Here is an 18990-nt window from a genome sequence, read left to right as displayed (position 1 = left end):
CCCTTTACCTGAGGGACGTCCGACTCATCACACATGAATCATCGCCTGACAACTTGGCGTAGCAGGCCATACATACAATCAGTCCAATCACGACGCGTAGAGTCACATCAAGATATCAAACAGTTTGATGACAGCCGGAGGGTACATAAGGTGTTTTCATCAGCCAACAGCCATTCAAAAACTGATTTGTGACAATATTTACTGGATCTGTGTGCTGGTCGGAGTTGTTACAACCATGTCTGTTGTGTATGTACTCATGGTCCTGCTAGTAATGGCTTTGAATTTAGGACTCAGTCCAATTGCGCAGTTAACCGAGCCTGTGGGTGATTCTGGTCCATTCGACATTGCCACAGAAACAACAAATACAGATCGTTTGAATAACGGTGATGAAGGAACTATCACAAACTCTTCAGATGTGATACGAAATGCAACAACTGACCGGACGTCAAGGCTGACGGACGGAGGTTCTGGATTTGGCGGAACTAGGACAGAAAGGGTAGGAAATTCCACAGAAATTGCAAGAACCGTAGGAATCGTAGGAACAAGATCTAATACGGAACATCCAGGCAACTCGTCAGCAATAGTACCTACGCCAATACAGGTCGCCGTGGCCGCTGTCAACGTCATCCACGACATCCAAGAAACACCAGCTACAACATCCATCTCAATTACTATTCCTCCTCAAACACATTTCATAGTCCTGATGCCAAGTCCGTTTGATGAATCTGCAAAGGTCTTTCGTGACTTCCCGTCACAGGTAGTAGCCTCGGAATCTGAGTACTGTGGAAAGACGTGTGACTTTGACTACAAAAACAAACGATATAGTGAGCGTGGTAACTGTGAAACATGTCGATGTGACGGCGACTGTGTCCTGTATGATGACTGTTGTCCGGATTACGTTCTTCTTGGGAATCAGACCATTGTGCCAGCTCCACTCAGTTGTGAGAATACAAGTCCGGATTTTGAAGAACCAGGATTCGTATGGTATTACATGATTAGATCCTGTCCTGACACCTCCACACCACGTCTTGTACAGGAATGCCTTGATCGACACTCAAAAGACTGGGAGCACCAGGTTCCGGTTGAGGACGCCAAGACAGGAGATCTCTACAGGAACAAATTTTGTGCCTTGTGCAACAATGTGACACTTTTTAACAACTGGGACACACAAATAAAATGCTCATTATATCCAAGCGGTTACACAGAGGCCAAATCAGCAGAAGAAACATACAATATTGCTCGAGAGGCTTCGATTTGTTACATCAAATTTCTACCCATATCTCACACTGTTCTCAGACAATGTAACTATCGTGAGGAAAGTGTCATTTCTTCATGCAACGTCACAGGGCAATGGAGAGATTACGACAGAAGGGTAGCGGAAGCCTGTGAGAGGTTTACACACATTGTGCATGGGAAATACAGAAATGTTTTCTGTTACTTTTGCAACACTTACGACGGCTGGTACACCATACTAAGAGAGAATGGGGTAGACCTTTCCGTTGTCGACACTATTTCTCTAACCACACTGCTCAACTTTGGGAGTCACCAAGTCCGTTCAAGAACGCAGGATGTTCAACAACTAAGAAGTGACACTTGCAGAAGTGATCAGGTCTTTGACGACTTAATTGTAAGTATACCTTTCTGTTTGTTTGTTGTGTAGCCCCGCACTCAGCAATATTCCAGCTATATAATGGCAGTCTGCAAATAATCGAGTCTGGACCAGACAATCCAGTGATTGACAACATGATCATCGACCCACGCAATTGGGATCGATGACATGCATCAACCAAGTCAGCGAGCCTGACCACCCGATCCCGTTTGTCGCCTCTTGCGACAAGCATAGTCGCCTTATACAGCAAGCGTGGGTTCTAACACCTGTTCTACCCCGGATATTCACTGGTCAAGTATACCTTTTAATTTTTTAAACAATTACACGGAAGTCAAGAAGTGATAGAGATTCTTCTGACATATTTATCAAAGAAGCATGCATGTATTTCCTAACGGTCACAATACACAGACGTCGACTTCCATACTTACTTGTTGTTAAATATTTATTATTATTTCCCCACTGAATCTAAGACCCTGCTCATACACGGTCCGGGCCATATTTCTTACAATTAACAATCATTATATCTATATATGCCCTGATTGTTACATGCATTGATATACGCCTTGCTAGACATAAATATTTTTTTCCATGGAAATGTTGGGGCACGGGTGGCCCAGTCGTCTAAGGCGCCGCGATTCGCTGTGCAAATTTGCGTCCCTTGGGCACGCCAGATACCTATGATTGTGGGTTCGAATCCCGGTTCATCCCGATTATGTTTCTTGGTTTGTAAGCACCATACCCGTGCTCGAGGGTTTGACCGAAGTGGTAAACGTCTAAGACCTGCATCACCTCGGGCTTTCCTCCCACATTAAGCTGACACGCCTCGATATAACTGTAATATTTTTAAAAGTGGCGTTAAACCCAACTCACTCACTCACTCCATGGAAATGTACTAATAACTAAAAAAACATATGGTTCCAAACAAGTGAGTTGCCAAACCTTTAACAAAATAAAAACGAAACATGGACACATTCAATCACACCCATGCATCTTACCCCTAACGTATGCCATATACTTTGAGTGAGTGAGTGAGTATTTTTTTACGCCCCTTTTATAGCAATATTCCAGCAATATCACGGCGTACCCATGTGGGGAATCGAACCCGGGTCTTCAGCGTGACGAGTGAACGTTTTAACCACTAGGCTACCCGACCGCCCCTCATTTAGTTTGAAACAAGGACGGTTATCTAAATATAATATGTGAAATACATGATCGATCTATTTTGTTAGGGACACAAAAAAGTTTTCAGCTATTGCTTCAAACGATACAAAGATTTCTCTCTGAAAGTAGAAACCCTTACATTTTTGTTTTCACAACACAATATATCTTAATGCCGGCACATAAATAATTTAATTATCTCTATAATTTTACATATGTTTTGTCCTAGCCACATCGAGAGAAAAATTAGTTGGCCTCTCAATATGAAACATCTGACACAGGAGGGCGAGAACATTCATTTCTCGTTCAGCCCCCCGAGCACATATCTAACAATGCTGTTCGAGTGCATATCGTTATTATAATAATCATGTGTTCTCTCTAGTACGCATATATATCAAATGGATGACATTGTACATTTCCGCATTAGTTGGCTACAAGTATTTGTGTAAAATGAGATGCAGACACTACACCTCCATTGTAGTGAGTAAGTAGAAGAAAGATTTTGTGGCCTATAGGTTTGATAGCATATACGCTTCACTTACTTCCAATATATCCCAAAGGCTAACGAAGGTATGCTGATAAACTGTGACACATTTATTCACATTTATTATCGTGTATAAAAGCGATAAAACCTTTCCATGTGCATAAACCATCTCTAAAAGCAGAGCCGGTTGTACGATTTTGACTATAACATAAGCATGTGTTTATGAATCACTATCAAATGGTTATAATACCAGGTGTTCGCGAAAAGGTGAGCGTATCCTGCCCCACGGGTGGCACCCATCGCAAACTCATGCAAAGCCAAGTCAATTTTTCATCTAAAGCAAAACGTGGGAACATATGGTACAAGTCAAAATAGGGACTTGCAAAGGACATACCTTTTTATAAAAGATGCGTCACATTTGAAATGTCGCCCACACGTGTACCACAAAACTTTTTGAAAGCTTTATTGAGGCATTGTTGTACCAAAGACACTTTATTCTCTATACAGTAAACTACGGTTAGAACGAACTCAAAGGGACCACTAATTTAAGTTCGTTATCACCGTAATTCGTTATAAATATATATACAGCAAATGTCTGGGACCAAAAATCCAGTTCGTTATATCCGCTAGTTCGTTATAAGCGTGTTTATTATATACGTAGTGTACTGTATATCTGAAAGTGGAGGAGCGGTCGGGTAGCCTAGTGGTTTAAGCGTTCGCTCGTCACGCCTAAGACCCGGGTTCTATTCCCGACATGGGTATAATGTGTGAAGCCCATTTCTGGTGTCCCCCGCCGTGATATTGCTGGAATATTGCTAACCCACTGAAAATGAATAAGTCGCTATTGGTTTGCTGTTTAACATGGCCGACTGATCATCTATGATGAACCCAAATAGATCAGAACCCAAGGAGATGAGCCCAGAAGAGGTGATCCTAATAGATCTATCCATTCTATTACCTATAAGGTAACGGAAATGGGTGAAATTATTTAAGAATTGACTTCAATACTTATAAACGTGAAAACAGATGTGCACCCAGCCCCACGCTGTGGAAATCGGAGGTACCCAAATTGTGCACGCCCGGTTTTATGTTTGTATCTTCTTGAACGAAAACTCACTTTGAAGTCAATTTTTATAAATAAATACGTAAATAATAACTTCACAGATTGCTTACTTAACTATTAACACAAACAAACAGTGAGTAACATTAGACAACAACGAAACAGGGACATCCTTCAGCGTAATGACACAGCACAAGCCCCGGACACTATAATCAACCAATCAGGAAACGGTAGTCCGTTTGTGGGCGTGGCCTATTGCTTTCGTTAGCCAATAGAATGACTCGGAATCACTTGCAATTTCTTTCATTTTCGTAATTCCCATTGATCCTTATAACAACTGTTCCAATGTTTTCACTGGTCATAGTCCCTAGACGTCATATAAACGCATGGTCGCTCATAATTACGATTTTATGTGACGTCGTTCCAACAATAGAGTGATGTCTCCATTTTAAATAATTGATCCCACATTTTCATCGAAACAGGTAAACATGAACAATAACAACTGTCCCCAGAGAATTTGTTTTTCTAAGTTCCTAGGCTTGGCTTTAAATCACGAGGGACCCATACACCGTAATTCCTCGTTGATGGTAGTATATCATCCCAAGCCAAACAGCAATGCGCAACACAAAAGTAATGAAACTGAATGCTAGTGTTGGTACTTCCTAGGTGTGTTAAGTCACCTCAAATAACAAAACACAAAGGATAGTTTCTTTGCAATTAAAATATTTTGTCTATGATTCTTTCTTTACTCATTTTACTGTTATCTCACTAAACTGCCAGACTAAAGAAACTATACATTTGAAAACTGGAGTTGACCAAAACGTTACAAACATTACCAAAACGTTACTTGGTTGAAACACTGCAAATTTAAAGTACAAGCATCATGAAAAATAGTAATAGATGTTTCTTACATCATTGTGTTGTGCGTATTTTGAGGTCCGTATTTGTGACAACCTAAAGCATATTAAAAGCGCTTCCGAGGAGGCGTGGCTTAATTAGCACGGCCGGCTGGGCCTGCAAGCTGATTGGGTATTACCACCAGTCGGGGACAATATACGCGTTCGTTTCATTAGTTGTTGGGAGACTTGTGTTGTATAAATAATATGGTATGGACTCAAGTAACAAAAAGCACTATGACAAGGTTTGTTCATCTTGCAATCAGGCTGAAACCATTGACCACCTGTTACTAGAATGTCAAGACCATGCCCCAGCCCGGGCTAGGTTAAAACAAGAATTGCAGTTAGATCCGCTATCTGTCATAGATCTCCTAAAGCCAAGAGATGCAATAGCGAAGGCCAAACGAACTCTATTTCTGAGAGATGGACAGCTGCTCGAACGTATATAAACAGAGCAGCCAAGGATAAAAATGAAATCATATCAATATAAGAAAATAGAAATCATATCAATGCAAAAACAGAAATTATGTGAACACCGAAATCACAATAGATATGTGAACCCTTCTCACACACAGGAGTCCCAAAGAGGGACAGGTCAGCCGAAATTGCCTAGGCAGAAGGCGACCTCTTAAACACCTAATGCAACAACAACATCAAGTAAGATCGGCAGATGGCTATACAAAATTCAACCCAAGGTCCAACAAAAGCCAAACTCACACTCAAATGAAAGGAAAGTTGAAATTGCTATCTCACGCCTCAGACTCGGTCACAAAAAGCACTGTGACAAGGTTTGTTCATCTTGCAATCAGGCTCAAACCATTGATCACGTGTTACTAGAATATCAAGACCATGCCCGGGCCCGGGCTAGGTTAAAACAAGAATTGCATTTAGATCCGCTATCTGTCATAGATCTCCTAAAGCCAAGAGATGCAATAGCGAAGGCCAAACGAACTCTATTTCTGAGAGATGGACAGCTTCTCGAACGTATATAAACAGAGCAGCCAAGGATAAAAATGAAATCATATCAATATAAGAAAATAGAAATCATATCAATGCAAAAACAGAAATTATGTCAATACCAAACTCACAATAGTTATGTGTACCCTTCTCACACACAGGAGTCCCAAAGAGGGACAGGTCAGCCGAAATTGCTTAGGCAGAAGGCGACCTTTTAAACACTTAATGCAACAACAACAAAAACAACATCTATGCATTTAGTGGTATGTTGTCTATAGATGGTGCACTGATGCAAACCCATATTATTTTGATAGGAATGAGTATGATGATTGATATAATAAGATAACTTATTGCTTTCTAATTTACTAAGAAAGTGTTTTTTCCAAATATAATATTTGCTACATTTGACCCCTTTCTAAATGGCATTGTGTGTTCATAGCTTTCGGCCATGGGAGCCGTGCCAATTTACACTTGTCATAGGGGTACACAAAGTACGTGTTCTAGACTACCAGTTGTCGAACTTTCATTTTTGTGGAAGCCTCGGTGGCTGAGTGGGTTAGATCGCTGACTTTGTGTGCTGGCGACTAGGTGCCACACTCTGGCAGTGTGGGTTTGATTCCTGGAGGACTTGTCTTTGAAGTTGGAGTCCGAAGTGTGCAGATAAAGATAAGGCAGGCTAACGCGACGTGAAATCGTAATTACAATTAGACATCTGAGCAATCAATAAGCACCAACGCCATAGATTTATAGGCGTATCTCTATATATATATATATATTACGTTAGAAGGTGAGTGATGTGTCAGTCGGAAAGTGACAGTAGCCAATATAGTTCCAACTGAAACCTGTTTCTTATACAGTGGCGTAACTACATATATGCAAAACAATTGCCTACACAAATTATTTCTCCTTGCCTTTCGCGGCAATCCAATTGTCTGTCCGCTTGAGTAACTCGATTATCAAAGCTACTCTAATCCTAGTCTGTGAGACGTCACGGCCACAGTCAGAGGTTGTTGACAGTCGGCCTGTCCTGTTATAACGTTACGAAGTGTAGACAGATGTACACATATCGACAAAACTAAACAAAGTAACAATTCGGAAATGTTTCGTCCAAATCCAACTGTTTTGATTTGGGGAGAAGTTTCCAAGCCGCAGATATCTACAAGCACAGATATGGCAACTGATCCCGCTTGGCTAGGCCTCGTGCCCTCGCAAAATTGTCACAGTTAGACACTGATTTTCAGTATATTAGACTATTCTTTTGATAATAATAGCAATTATCCCAGTAGTTTCTCCAGATTCCTGATGATTAATTCTGACTCGATCGCGTGTTTATAATCACTGAAAGTAGTCCCTACTTGACCTTGGATATTTGCATCTCTATCCGCATATGACCCCAACGAAACCTACCCATTATATCATTATATGGTAATCTAGTATATGTTTTATATATAAGTCGATTTCAGGCACCAGCACATGCAATGTGTGCCGGTGATATTTGTACCATGCATCCCCGTTACAACAAAGTGTTCATCCTATTTTGTAAGAAATGTGTATATAGCCCTGAGGCTTTTACACGAATCCCGGAACTTGTATGAACGCAACATACTATCTAAACCACATGACATTCTCCATAGCTATCGTATGTGACTAATGGGCTGTACCCTCTCCACGCTCCACTGTTCACTTTGCCCCAAGGCACAACCGGCCGTCACACCTAGTCCTGACCAAGGTAGAATTCATAATATCTAGGATAAAACAAAATCATAAGGAATTTTAAAGCACATTTGAATGTTGCATCTACTAAAATATTAAAACTATTATGAAATATGAAATAATCACCGTGCTATAAACACGTGGCGCCGTCATGAGTGAGTGAGTATGGTTTTAAGCCGCCTTTACCAATATTCAAGCAATATCACGGCGGGGGACACCCGAATCTGGCTTCACACATTGTACCCATGTGGGTTGGTTGGTTTGTTGTTTAACGCCGCACTCAGCATTATTCCAGCTATATGACGGCGGTCTGTAAATAAATGAGTCTGGACCAGACAATCCTGTGATTAATATCATGAGCATCGATCCACGCAATTGGGATCGATTACATGCATCAACCAAGTCAGAGAGCCTGACCACCCGATCCCGTTAGTCGCCTGTTACGACAAGCATAGTCGCCTGTTACGGCAAGCATGGTACCCATGGGGGAATCGATCCCGGGCGTGACAAGCGAGCGCTTTAACCACAAGGCTGAACCTTGCGCCGTCATGAACAAACACTGTTAGGACAAGGTGGATATATTTCATATGATATTGATTAGCAGGTGATTCCCGATATGTACACAGTTCGAGTTGGCTAAATTGTATATTCGTAGCACTGTTATTGTTGACAAAGTAATCAAATATTTAAGAACGAGTGTTGCCTAACACTGTTTGAATATGTGAGGGATTCATTTCATGTAATATACATTAGCAGGAATCCCGATATGTACACTGCCCAAGCTGGCTTAATTGTATATCCGTAGCACTCTTGTTGTTGACACACTAGTCGAAATCATAAATACGAGTGTTCGCGTCAATAAGCACAGATTGCTTTTGCCAAAGAGGGAGATGTTATCGCTACTCGCACGGCGTGTTGTTGAGTCCCAGCCCTGTACGACAAATGCACCAGTTCGGGCCAATGGGAATGTGTTTGTGCTTAGCATCCGGCTGTCAGAGAGTGAGGTGTGGGTATAAAATGTTGTAAACAGTTAAGTGGCTAAGATACAGAATTCAGACAAGCTGGGTTCACTGGTCGTGGTCAGTGCTTGAAACATGTTGCTGGTCAGGACCCTCCTTGTGTTGTTGGTTTCGGATGAGAACCTGCGTTCTTCATCTCATGCAGAGTTGACTGACCCGGTCAAGACTGTCGGAGAAATAACAACAGTTAATACGACAGGATATAGTTTCACAGACCCTACATATACAAAAGTGACAATGAGAAAAGAAACCGCGAGCAGTTCAGGAGAGGCTTCGTCATCTGACACTACCACTGTCGCGATGACGCAAACTTCAGACAAGGCTACCACACATCATACACCCATTTCTGATACTGAAACGTTACAACAGACAAAATCGGCTGGCTTAGATTCTGCAACACCGCCTACCATGACCACAAAGCAGCAAGAACCATCTGCAATGTATATGACGGTTAATTATGTTCTACCAACACCACCGCCTTTGAAAGTCAGAAAGCTAAATGCGTTTGACACAGCATCCGACTTCTACCGTGAATTCCCGTCACAGGTAGTAGCCTCGGAATCTGAATACTGTGGAAAGACGTGTCACTTCAAGTACAAAAACAAGCGTACTTCTGTGCGCCCAACTTGTGAAACATGTCGATGTGACGGCGACTGTGTCCTGTATGATGACTGTTGTCCGGATTACGTTCTTCTTGGGAATCAGACCACTGTGCCATCTCCACTCAGTTGTGAGAATACAAGTCCGGATTTTGAAGAACAAACGTCAGATTGGTATTACATGATTAGATCCTGTCCTGACACCCTCACACCACGTCTTGTACAGGAATGCCTTGATCGACACTCAAAAGACTGGGAACACCAGGTTCCGGTTGAGGACGCCAAGACAGGAGATCTCTACAGGAACAAATTTTGTGCCTTGTGCAACAATGTGACACTTTTTAACAACTGGGACACCCAAATAAAATGTTCACCATATCCAAGTGGTTTAAAGGAGGCCAAATCACCAGAAGAAGTTTACAACATTGCTCTAGCCAGTAAGTGTAGTATCAAGTTTTTACCTATAGGTGGAAAAGTTGCACGAATGTGTAACCGACGTGAGGAAAGTGTCATTTCTTCATGCAACGGCACTGGGCAATGGGAGGTTTATGACAGAAGGGTGATCGAAGCCTGCGAGAGATTTACACATGTTGTGGATGGAAAGTACCGCAATGTATTTTGTTACCTTTGCAATACAAATGCTGATTGGAGTTACATCCTAAATGAAGAAGCGTTGCTACCCGCGGTCGTTGACAGTGTGGCTCTCACATCACTGCTGGACTTTCGTCAAAAGACGTTAGAAGTTTTCGAACCAAGGAAGGATGGTTGTGGAAGGAAACAGTTGTACGACAACATTATTGTAAGTAAATGACGTATACATACTTACACAATTATTAGTTTTGTCCACTTAAATATTAGTGAGTGAGTATGTTTTTACGCCGCTTTTAGCAATATTCCAACAATATCACGGCGGGGGACACCAGAAATTGGTTCACACATTGTACCCACGTCGGGAATCGAACCCAGGTCTTCTAGGCTATCCGACCGCCCTACTTAAATGTTAATAATAGCAGTCAGTTGGGCTACCTACTAACTGACAACAAAGCTAAATATTGCACTCTGATTTGTGTTTATAATTATTTTCATATGTTCAAGTTGTTACATAAGTTTGACTACACTTCAACGCAAAAGTCTTCTACCTTATTTCGCAACATTTCCCCGGAGCCTCAGCAGATAATCCTCGGGAGTTATGGCAAACATTTGTGTAGCTACGCAAACACTCCGCAGCATCTTTGTAAAATTCATGCGTAGCTACGCTAACACTCCGCGGAGCTACTGCGGAGGTTATATCCTATTAGTTACACGCCCCATTTGTCACGCACCTCTACAATCCCAGTTGTTACACAGTTTGGGAGGAGGACAGGAAAGGATGAATTAAGACAACACCTACCATGGACCAGCCCTAAATGCAGTACCACATAGAGCAAGGTAAAGATACTAACTGCCAAGCCCGAGTGGCATTGTGAAATGTTATGATCTGACAAAAAGGCAACTAATCTGTGTTGAATTTAGTTTATCTGGCTTACAACAATATCAATAAGATATTTTTAGGTTAATTGATTGTTAATGTTTTATTTTATTTTACCGGAGTCAGGTTTACAATCTAGTTTGAAATCCGATTTAAATCTAATTATTCACTTCTGTTACCAAAGACCATGGACGGTCAGCCCTACCTTCTATTCAGCGACGGGGAAGACAATAAAATTCTAGCGTTCTCAACACATCAACTGGAGCCACTTCAGTCAGACGAGACAATCTACATGGAAGGAACATTCAGTTCCTGTCCTGCACTCCGGGATCAAGTATCTATCCTGCACGCCAGATATGGAACTGTAAACTACCCTCTTGCGTTTACCCTGTTACCAGATCGCCAGATGATAACATACCATTGATTGTTCAATCAGCTAAAGACACTCGTCCAGGAAAGACTCCAGCGAGATCCAGACCGACTTCGAATTCGCGCTGTTCAGGCGTATACTCGCAGAGATAAGACGCAGATTTTGGATATTGAGGGGACGAAAAGCGATTCGACGCCATCAGCATCAGTGTTCCACCTGTCAGAAATGGCGCTCAAACCCGAGGACACAGAAAATGTCTGACTTGCCACCACCACGTCTGCGACTTTTCAAACCACCATTCTTCTCAACTGGAGTTGATTGCTTCGGACCAATGCATGTGAAGGTTGGACGTCGCTCAGAGAAACGATGGGGTTTGATATTTAAATGTATGACCACCCGTGCGGTGCATTTAGACATACTCAGGAGCATGGACTCGAATGCATTCCTCATGGCATTTCGCCGCTTCGCTTCACTGAGAGGCAAACCTTACGAACTCATCTCAGACCAAGGTTCCAATTTCCGAGGGGCTAAAACAGAGTTGCAGGAGGCACTTGCAAGTATGGAACCAGACCTTGTTGAACAACTGGCTCGCCATAAGGTCAGATTTGTGTTCAATCCTCCTCATGCAGCACACTTCGGAGGTGTTTGGGAAAGAGAGATTAAATCTGTGAAATATGGCCTCCGAGTGGCACTAGGAGAGCAGACAGTGACAGAACCTGTGTTACGTACCATTCTAGCGGAGGTGGCAGGGATTCTGAATTCTAAGCCGTTAGCCTACGTGTCAGAGATGTGGACCCAGTTACACCAAACATCCTCCTCATTGGCCGCCATGATGCTTCTCTTCCACAAGTCGTCTATCCAGCTGATGAACTATTAAGCAGACGCAGATGGCGCCACAGTCAAGTTCTGGCCGACCACTTTTGGGTAAACTTTGTCACATATTATCTTCCTGATATGCAGCTGCGCACAAAATGTCAGAAAGAAAGACAAAACTTGAAGATGAATGACGTTGTCATGATAGTTGATCCACAGCTCTTAAGAGCTCAGTGGCCTGTTGGTAGAGTCACTAAAACGTACCCTGGAACAGATGGATGTGTTCGCACTGCCACTGTCAGTGTGAAAGACAAGGAGTACACCAGACCAATCACAAAACTCATCCCACTACCTGAATGCGCGGATGACGATAATTGACTCTAGTTCCAGTGTGGAAAGACTTTCTTCATATGTTGACAAATTTAGTGCCTAAATTTGGGGGCGGCCGTGTCAGAAAGCCTTTTGAGCCCAAATGTTTATTATTTCGTTTCGTTGTTTAATTCCACTTTTGTTATATTTGATTTCGTTTCCTTTACCATTTTCCAATTTCCATATGTACCAAAATGGCAGCCTCCATCCAGGAGTGTTGACCATGTGCTTGACCAACAGAAATACAGTCTTCATGTCTAAACAGGCTTGGCGTCCTATATCCATCACGAACCGCCCAGCCCTCGCCCGTGCATCCAAGCACCGTGTTTTCAGCAAGTACATATAGATTTATACAAGACAAGAGACACAATGCAAGGTGACCACTCATAATAGCAGGGCTAAATTTTACAAACTGGTGTTTACCAAACATTACACTTGCAATTCATTCACAGTGTAGCATCATATTACCAGTGTACATATGCATGTATGGAGAGTAATGCTTTGGCCCGCCCGGCGTTGACCGCCTGATTGTCCTATAATACTCCCAATCAGTGCCATAAAACAATAAAATAGTATTTTCACACTTTGCACCGTACTTTATCTATTTATGAGTTCTACTTTTAGGCCTCAAACAGTTATATATATTTTATTATTGATTATTGCAAGATTGTAAAGGTTTCCAAGATTACTGAAGCAGAATATTTCGATGATTCTCCTTTGAACAATCCCATCAAAACCATACTTATACAACTTTTTAACACCTGAGCAATTATGGAATCGTTGAAATTTTTATACTTTACAGTAAATTGTATATCTATAATCCTATTTCCATGTATTTCTCCATCCTGGTGTGGAAACGAACGTGTTTCCAGCTTAAAAAACCCACCTCACCCAAACAAACCCAAGTCGTAACCAAGGTTACCATCACTATAAGTGGTCTGACCAACGCATGAATCTCGTGCTTTCTGTTCACGTGAGGTTTGAAGCTAACTCATTCACCTTTTTCTACAGTGTGGTGGTTTTCCGAGTGACATAGGATAAGTATGCTAAATATACAAGTAATTGTGTAAAATTTACAAATTTGTAAAACTTATCCCATCTGCCTCTCTGCATTTATCCCACGTTTGGAAGTTCCTGGTCCCCTAGGTTCATTGATTGGTGTGAAGTTCACCGATCCTGATCCTGACTGTCGAACCTTCTCTGATCCTCTGGGTCTGATGACCGATGAGGTCAGTCGAACCTTTTCAAATGCTTTCGGGCTGATGATCAATAAGGGGTTCAGCGATCCCTATCCTGGCTTATGAACCTTCTCCAATCCTCCAAACTCGTGGATCATGTTCGTGCCGATCCACAAGAATGTCTCTACAAGTCTGTAATACTCTGTGTCCGATCCTCTAAGCGAACTTCCCACGAAGGAAGACCTGTAAACAGGTGGGATGAATCCCACTGGCGAATCTGCCAAACCGTCCGAAGATGTAGATATTAATGACTTGTCAACTCAAACCATTTCGATCTAGGCACAGCCTCTTGTATGATCAGCAGTTGGTAAATATTCTGATCCATCATCTAACACGAATCCAGGCACACTTATCTTAATTATTTGGCTTATTAGCAGACAATGGCCCATGTTCCTCCGAGAAAGACTATTACTATCCCGTCTGTCACACTTGTGTTTATAGGAAGTAAATTAATCTTCTGATACGTCTTTGCAACAATGAGAGTGTGGGTCCTGTGCAGAAAATGTTCTTTGGTGCATTCCACACACATTCCGTTTCTTGCCAACCATAAGCTGAATTATTTAGAAAAATAATAATACAATTGTCCTCAAGACAATAACGTCTCCACTTTAGAACTATAAGAAAGAGGATGAGTTAGGTGGGGACGTCACGTGATCACACAGCACAAAACGAAGCGTTTGTCAGATAGTGATGGCGAGGATGTGTTTGGGTGAGGTGTTTTTAGAAGCTGGAAACACGTTCGAGGATTGTTTCCCTATCATGATCGAAGGATCTGGAAGGATTCACAGTGTGAGATAGGATAGGTTTTAACAACATATCTAGTGCTTACACGTAGACTTGCTTCTGTTCAACTCATTCAAACATACCGACCCTACTTCTTCTATACCTTTTCTTCAACCATCATACGGATAATTCATACTAACCATAAAGTCCTCACCTTACAATAGAATGAATCTTAAAGAGACTCGTGAAGCGACAGTAGTTCAGAAAATGTCTTTCATGATGTCATTTCATGTCTTTTCCGGAATGCACATGACAATGCCTTGTAGTAGAAAATATGATAAAGATATAAGATAGACACATTTTTTATGGATAACAACTTCTTTAATACTGGAAAAAGCAACGTTTAGGTATAGATCCTTATACCATTGTCAAGGAAGACTGACAACGGTATACGGATCTATACCGAAACGTCGCTTTTCCCAGTATTAAAGAAGTTGTTATCAATAAAAATTGTGTCTATCTTATCATCCTTCAACTTCTGAGTAATGCCTATCAAACAATTGATAAAGATATAGTTTCGTAAGTATATTAAATGATCACATTGATGTACTTGTGATAACTATAATTTTTTGTGTCAAATTATGTTTTGATCAATGAGATAAATAGACAGAACATCTGATTCCGGACTTGTATTATTAATCTCAGTCAATAACGTTTATGTGCACTTTGTTGATGTTATCAGCAATATAATATCTAAATGATGGACAATTTCAATTTCGAACATTTTTCCTCTCTGACAAAGTTCTTCTTTCTGGTGTTGAAAAGCTAATTATTTTACCATTAATTTTATTTGCCAAGCTCAAAATAGTTTATCTGAGAATTTAACGATTTTTAGGAAGTTCAATCCCTCAACTATTCTTTTAGATACTCTATAGATGTATGTTATATCATTACATTTACTAATACAGCCGACTTTGTTTCATTGATGGATTTGCCTCCAGTGTTTTCTAATTCTAATTCAACATTCTGGATTCTTTTCCTGTTTTACGCCGCAATATTTGAGCTATGTCATGGCAGCATATAAGTGATTGAGACTTGTCCAGACAGATCAGTTCATGACATTATGAGCACTATACCACTTCGGGGTATGATCACATGCAATAAACACAGTTACTGAGCCTCAGATAGTTAACGGTCGTTAGGATTCATTTATGAAGGAAGAAATATGGTTTAATGACGCTGTAAAGATTATTAACTTTTATATAACGACGTGCCTGAACGTATGTGTTTGGCTGCTTGTACTTGTCCGCCGGACCAAGGAACTGACCATTTGATATTGCGGGATTTGTATGGAGATTAGATATATTTTCAGCTAGAGACATTATCTTAAACATGTAAAACTATGAGCCTAAATATGCTACTTTTTAAAAAAACACACAAAAGAAACTACCCAACTCATCTCTCGACAATGTTTTATTATTAGATGACAAATTAATTCTTTTCAACAGTCTTGAGCATGATTATTTTTCCAACTTACGTATATTTTCAATATAATCCCAAGTCGAAAAATAAAATGGACGCTCTTCGTCTGGAGAAAATCTAATATTGAAATTATATGTACCCTTAAAGAAAAAAGCTTGTGAAACAAAACTGTTCTTACTTTGAAATGTTCGTTTAAACCTCTAAACCAAAATTGGCCTCACAAACTGTATGCTTAGGGAATCAAACCATGTCCTTTGTCATGACGAGCGAACACTTAAACGCTTATGTCGCCAACCGCCCCTGCTATGATTGTGATTCAATTTGTAACCTCCATCATGTTCCAAATGCAAGCGATGACTAAATGTCTTCTTCTTCTTCCTTACAGGAGGCTTGCCGAAATATTACTTGTTCCAAGGGAAAAGTCTTCAATGGCACTACGTGCAATGATGTTGTTCAAGCTACAAACATATATGGGCTGGAGATATGTCTGCACGTTCGTCTGGATATTCCGTCACGGTTGGTCTCAATAGATGGCCTTGACAAGTTGACGTTCTTCATTGAGCAGATGGTATCTGGTGTTCAATGGGCACTGAATGACTATGCATGGCTGACAACAGAACAGTTGCTGTATCACCTGCAAAACTGTGACAACCATCCTCGTTTCATGATTGTTCATATACAAACTAAGATGTTTTCCACAATACCAGCAAACCTGGATAACTTGCTGAACTCTTTACCAGACATTTTAAATGAATACATTTCAGATCAGAAATACGAAAACGTATCGGTCACTTTGAATCAGAAGTGTGCAAGTATGTTCTTGCCAACTTTTTATTGTTTCGATGAACTTGTTGCTGGTAATAGATTGTATCATGCCCCTTTGACCGAAGTAGCTGCTTATCTTTCTCCACTTATAGAATATATACCTTGGAACCATCAAGTCCTTTGTCCCCAAGTGCACTTGCACCCAGAAGAGTTCTTTCTGGAACTGGATGACGACAAACAAAATGTCACAAGCCTTCTGTTTCCAAACGTTTCTTTGTACAGCCCTTTACCCGCAACTACGGTTGATCCATATGTGCAAGAGTTTTATATTTTGAGGATCAACGGCACAAAAAACGTATTAAAAAGTGACATGTTTCTACTGGGTGACAATGGAACTGCCGTTGTTTGTTTAGAGGATTATCAGAAAATAGTGAAAAGGGCCCAAGTAGTCACTGATGAAAACATTGACTGGTACCTAGGTCGTACATCTGTGATTTGTACATGTGTATCTTTGATATTCCTCTTTATCACTTTCATATTTTACTGTGTATTTCCCACTCTAAGAACGTCCGGCGGCGTGATTAACATGTGCTTGGTCGTAACCTTGTTTTTTGCTCTGTGTGTGTATGAATTTGGAATCGAACAGAACGAGAATGGGACTTTATGTGTTATCATTGGTATTCTGATTCACTTTTTGTGGCTGTCTGTTCTTTGTTGGATGAATGCTTGCACAACTCATATGTTTCTTAAACTTTCCTTCCCCTTGAGATGGCGACTCACTCAGTCACTCGAAAGAACTTTATTGTTTTCGTCCTTGTATAGCTTTCTTACACCCTTGGCAATTGTCAGCCTGAACGTCATTGTACACTATACCCTTGACAGGAAGTTCGGATACGGTGGGAGGGTGTGCTACATGAACACTGTTGTAGGAAGACTATACAGTTTCGGCGTTCCCGTTGCCATGGTGTTTTTGGTAAACATCTTCCTGTTTATATTCACCATGTGTAAACTAAAGCGACAGTTAGTGTCTGTTAAAAAAAATACAAATTCAAAGTTGAACATGGTAGCATGTGTCAAATTGTCAACAATCACTGGTATTTCCTGGTTCTTTGGATACTTATATGAATTAACACAAACTAAGGCCTTGGCATATGTATTCACTATCCTAGTTGCAGGTCAAGGTTTATTTCTGTTTTTGGCATTCATCGTAAACAAGAAGACTTTAGGACTTGTATGTTCCAAGAAAAGAGATTCAAGTAAATACATCTCGTCGTCCAATTCCAATAATAATAATCAATCGGTGCCACTTTCAACGCAGACATCGCGGTTTTGAGTCTTGTGTTAACTGAAAGGCCAGAAAAAACATGCATATGCATAAGATCAGTTAATTTGTAAATTGTTTTAAAATTGTACAAAATGCCTAACTATTTCAATTGTTTTTACAAAGCTTACTGAAAATTGTGTTTGCTCATTTGACTGATTAACTGATTAACCTCCGTGGTCTAGTGGAAGAGCGTCCACCCGGAGAGCGGAAGGTCCGGGTAGAACCCTGGCCGAGTCTTTCCAAATAACGTAACGGTTAAAATATGGTAGTTGTTGCTACCCTGTCTGTCGCTCGGCATGACGGGGCTAAAAGCACTGGTCGACTCGGAGTTAGTATTCTGTGTCTGAGTGGGGTATTCATGTTAAAATGCGGCATGGTATCTCAGTGGCGTACCACTATAAATTCGGCATTAGTCCAGCCACACACACACATCCACACATACGCAAACGTGCATGCACGTGGCTATATAAGTGCAATAACCTTGGCGATTGACTGCAAACGAGACGTTATTCCAGTCTTCACCTCGACCCACTTGCAACAATGTCATCTTTGTGGCAGGCAAATTCTTGACCCGTATTGTCGTTCTGCATGTTGTTTTGATGACATTGTGATACCATATTGTATATACTATAGACAATTTTTTCAGATTGTGTCCTATTTGTATGCGTATTAATACAAATAAAGATTAAAGAATGATGTTGAAACCAGTGAAAGATTATGTTCTATTTGCCATCAATTGTATGCTATCTTTATAGAAATGATTATACTCACTGGTAAAAGGAACTTTACGAAGAAAAATATTACGATCATGGCAAAAAGAGACAAGACAGTTGAGAAATGTAATTTGCTAAAAACATCATTTAACTTGAGTGAGTGAGTAAGTGAGTGAGTGAGTTGGGTTTAACGCCGCTTTTAAAAGTATTCCATTATATCAAGGCGTGTC

At 40.9% G+C, this 18990-nt stretch overlaps 1 protein-coding gene across 1 annotated transcript; it reads left to right on the top strand.

Moving 5' to 3' along the window:
* The first annotated feature begins 232 nt into the window (after positions 1–232).
* On the top strand, positions 233–18676 carry LOC139449641 (uncharacterized). The gene is made up of 2 exons (XM_071231118.1): positions 233–1627; positions 16344–18676. The coding sequence occupies exons 1-2, from the start codon at positions 236–238 to the stop codon at positions 18054–18056; spliced, it is 3105 nt and encodes a 1034-aa protein (XP_071087219.1). The 5' UTR covers positions 233–235; the 3' UTR covers positions 18057–18676.
* Positions 18677–18990: the final 314 nt, after the last annotated feature.

The sequence above is a fragment of the Haliotis cracherodii genome, unplaced genomic scaffold, assembly GCF_022045235.1.
Source record: "Haliotis cracherodii isolate W230 unplaced genomic scaffold, xgHalCrac1.p SCAF_8, whole genome shotgun sequence".
NCBI classification, from domain to species: Eukaryota; Metazoa; Mollusca; class Gastropoda; order Lepetellida; family Haliotidae; genus Haliotis; species Haliotis cracherodii.
Note: the sequence above shows the minus strand (reverse complement) of the source record. Positions and strands in the feature narration are given on the sequence as shown.

Coding starts and splice junctions, on each gene's coding strand:
- LOC139449641 (XM_071231118.1), top strand. CDS start 236: ATGTCTGTTGTGTATGTACTCATGGTCCTGCTAGTAATGGCTTTGAAT. Junction 1,628..16,343: donor AGGTCTTTGACGACTTAATT/GTAAGTATACCT, acceptor TCTTCCTTACAG/GAGGCTTGCCGAAATATTAC.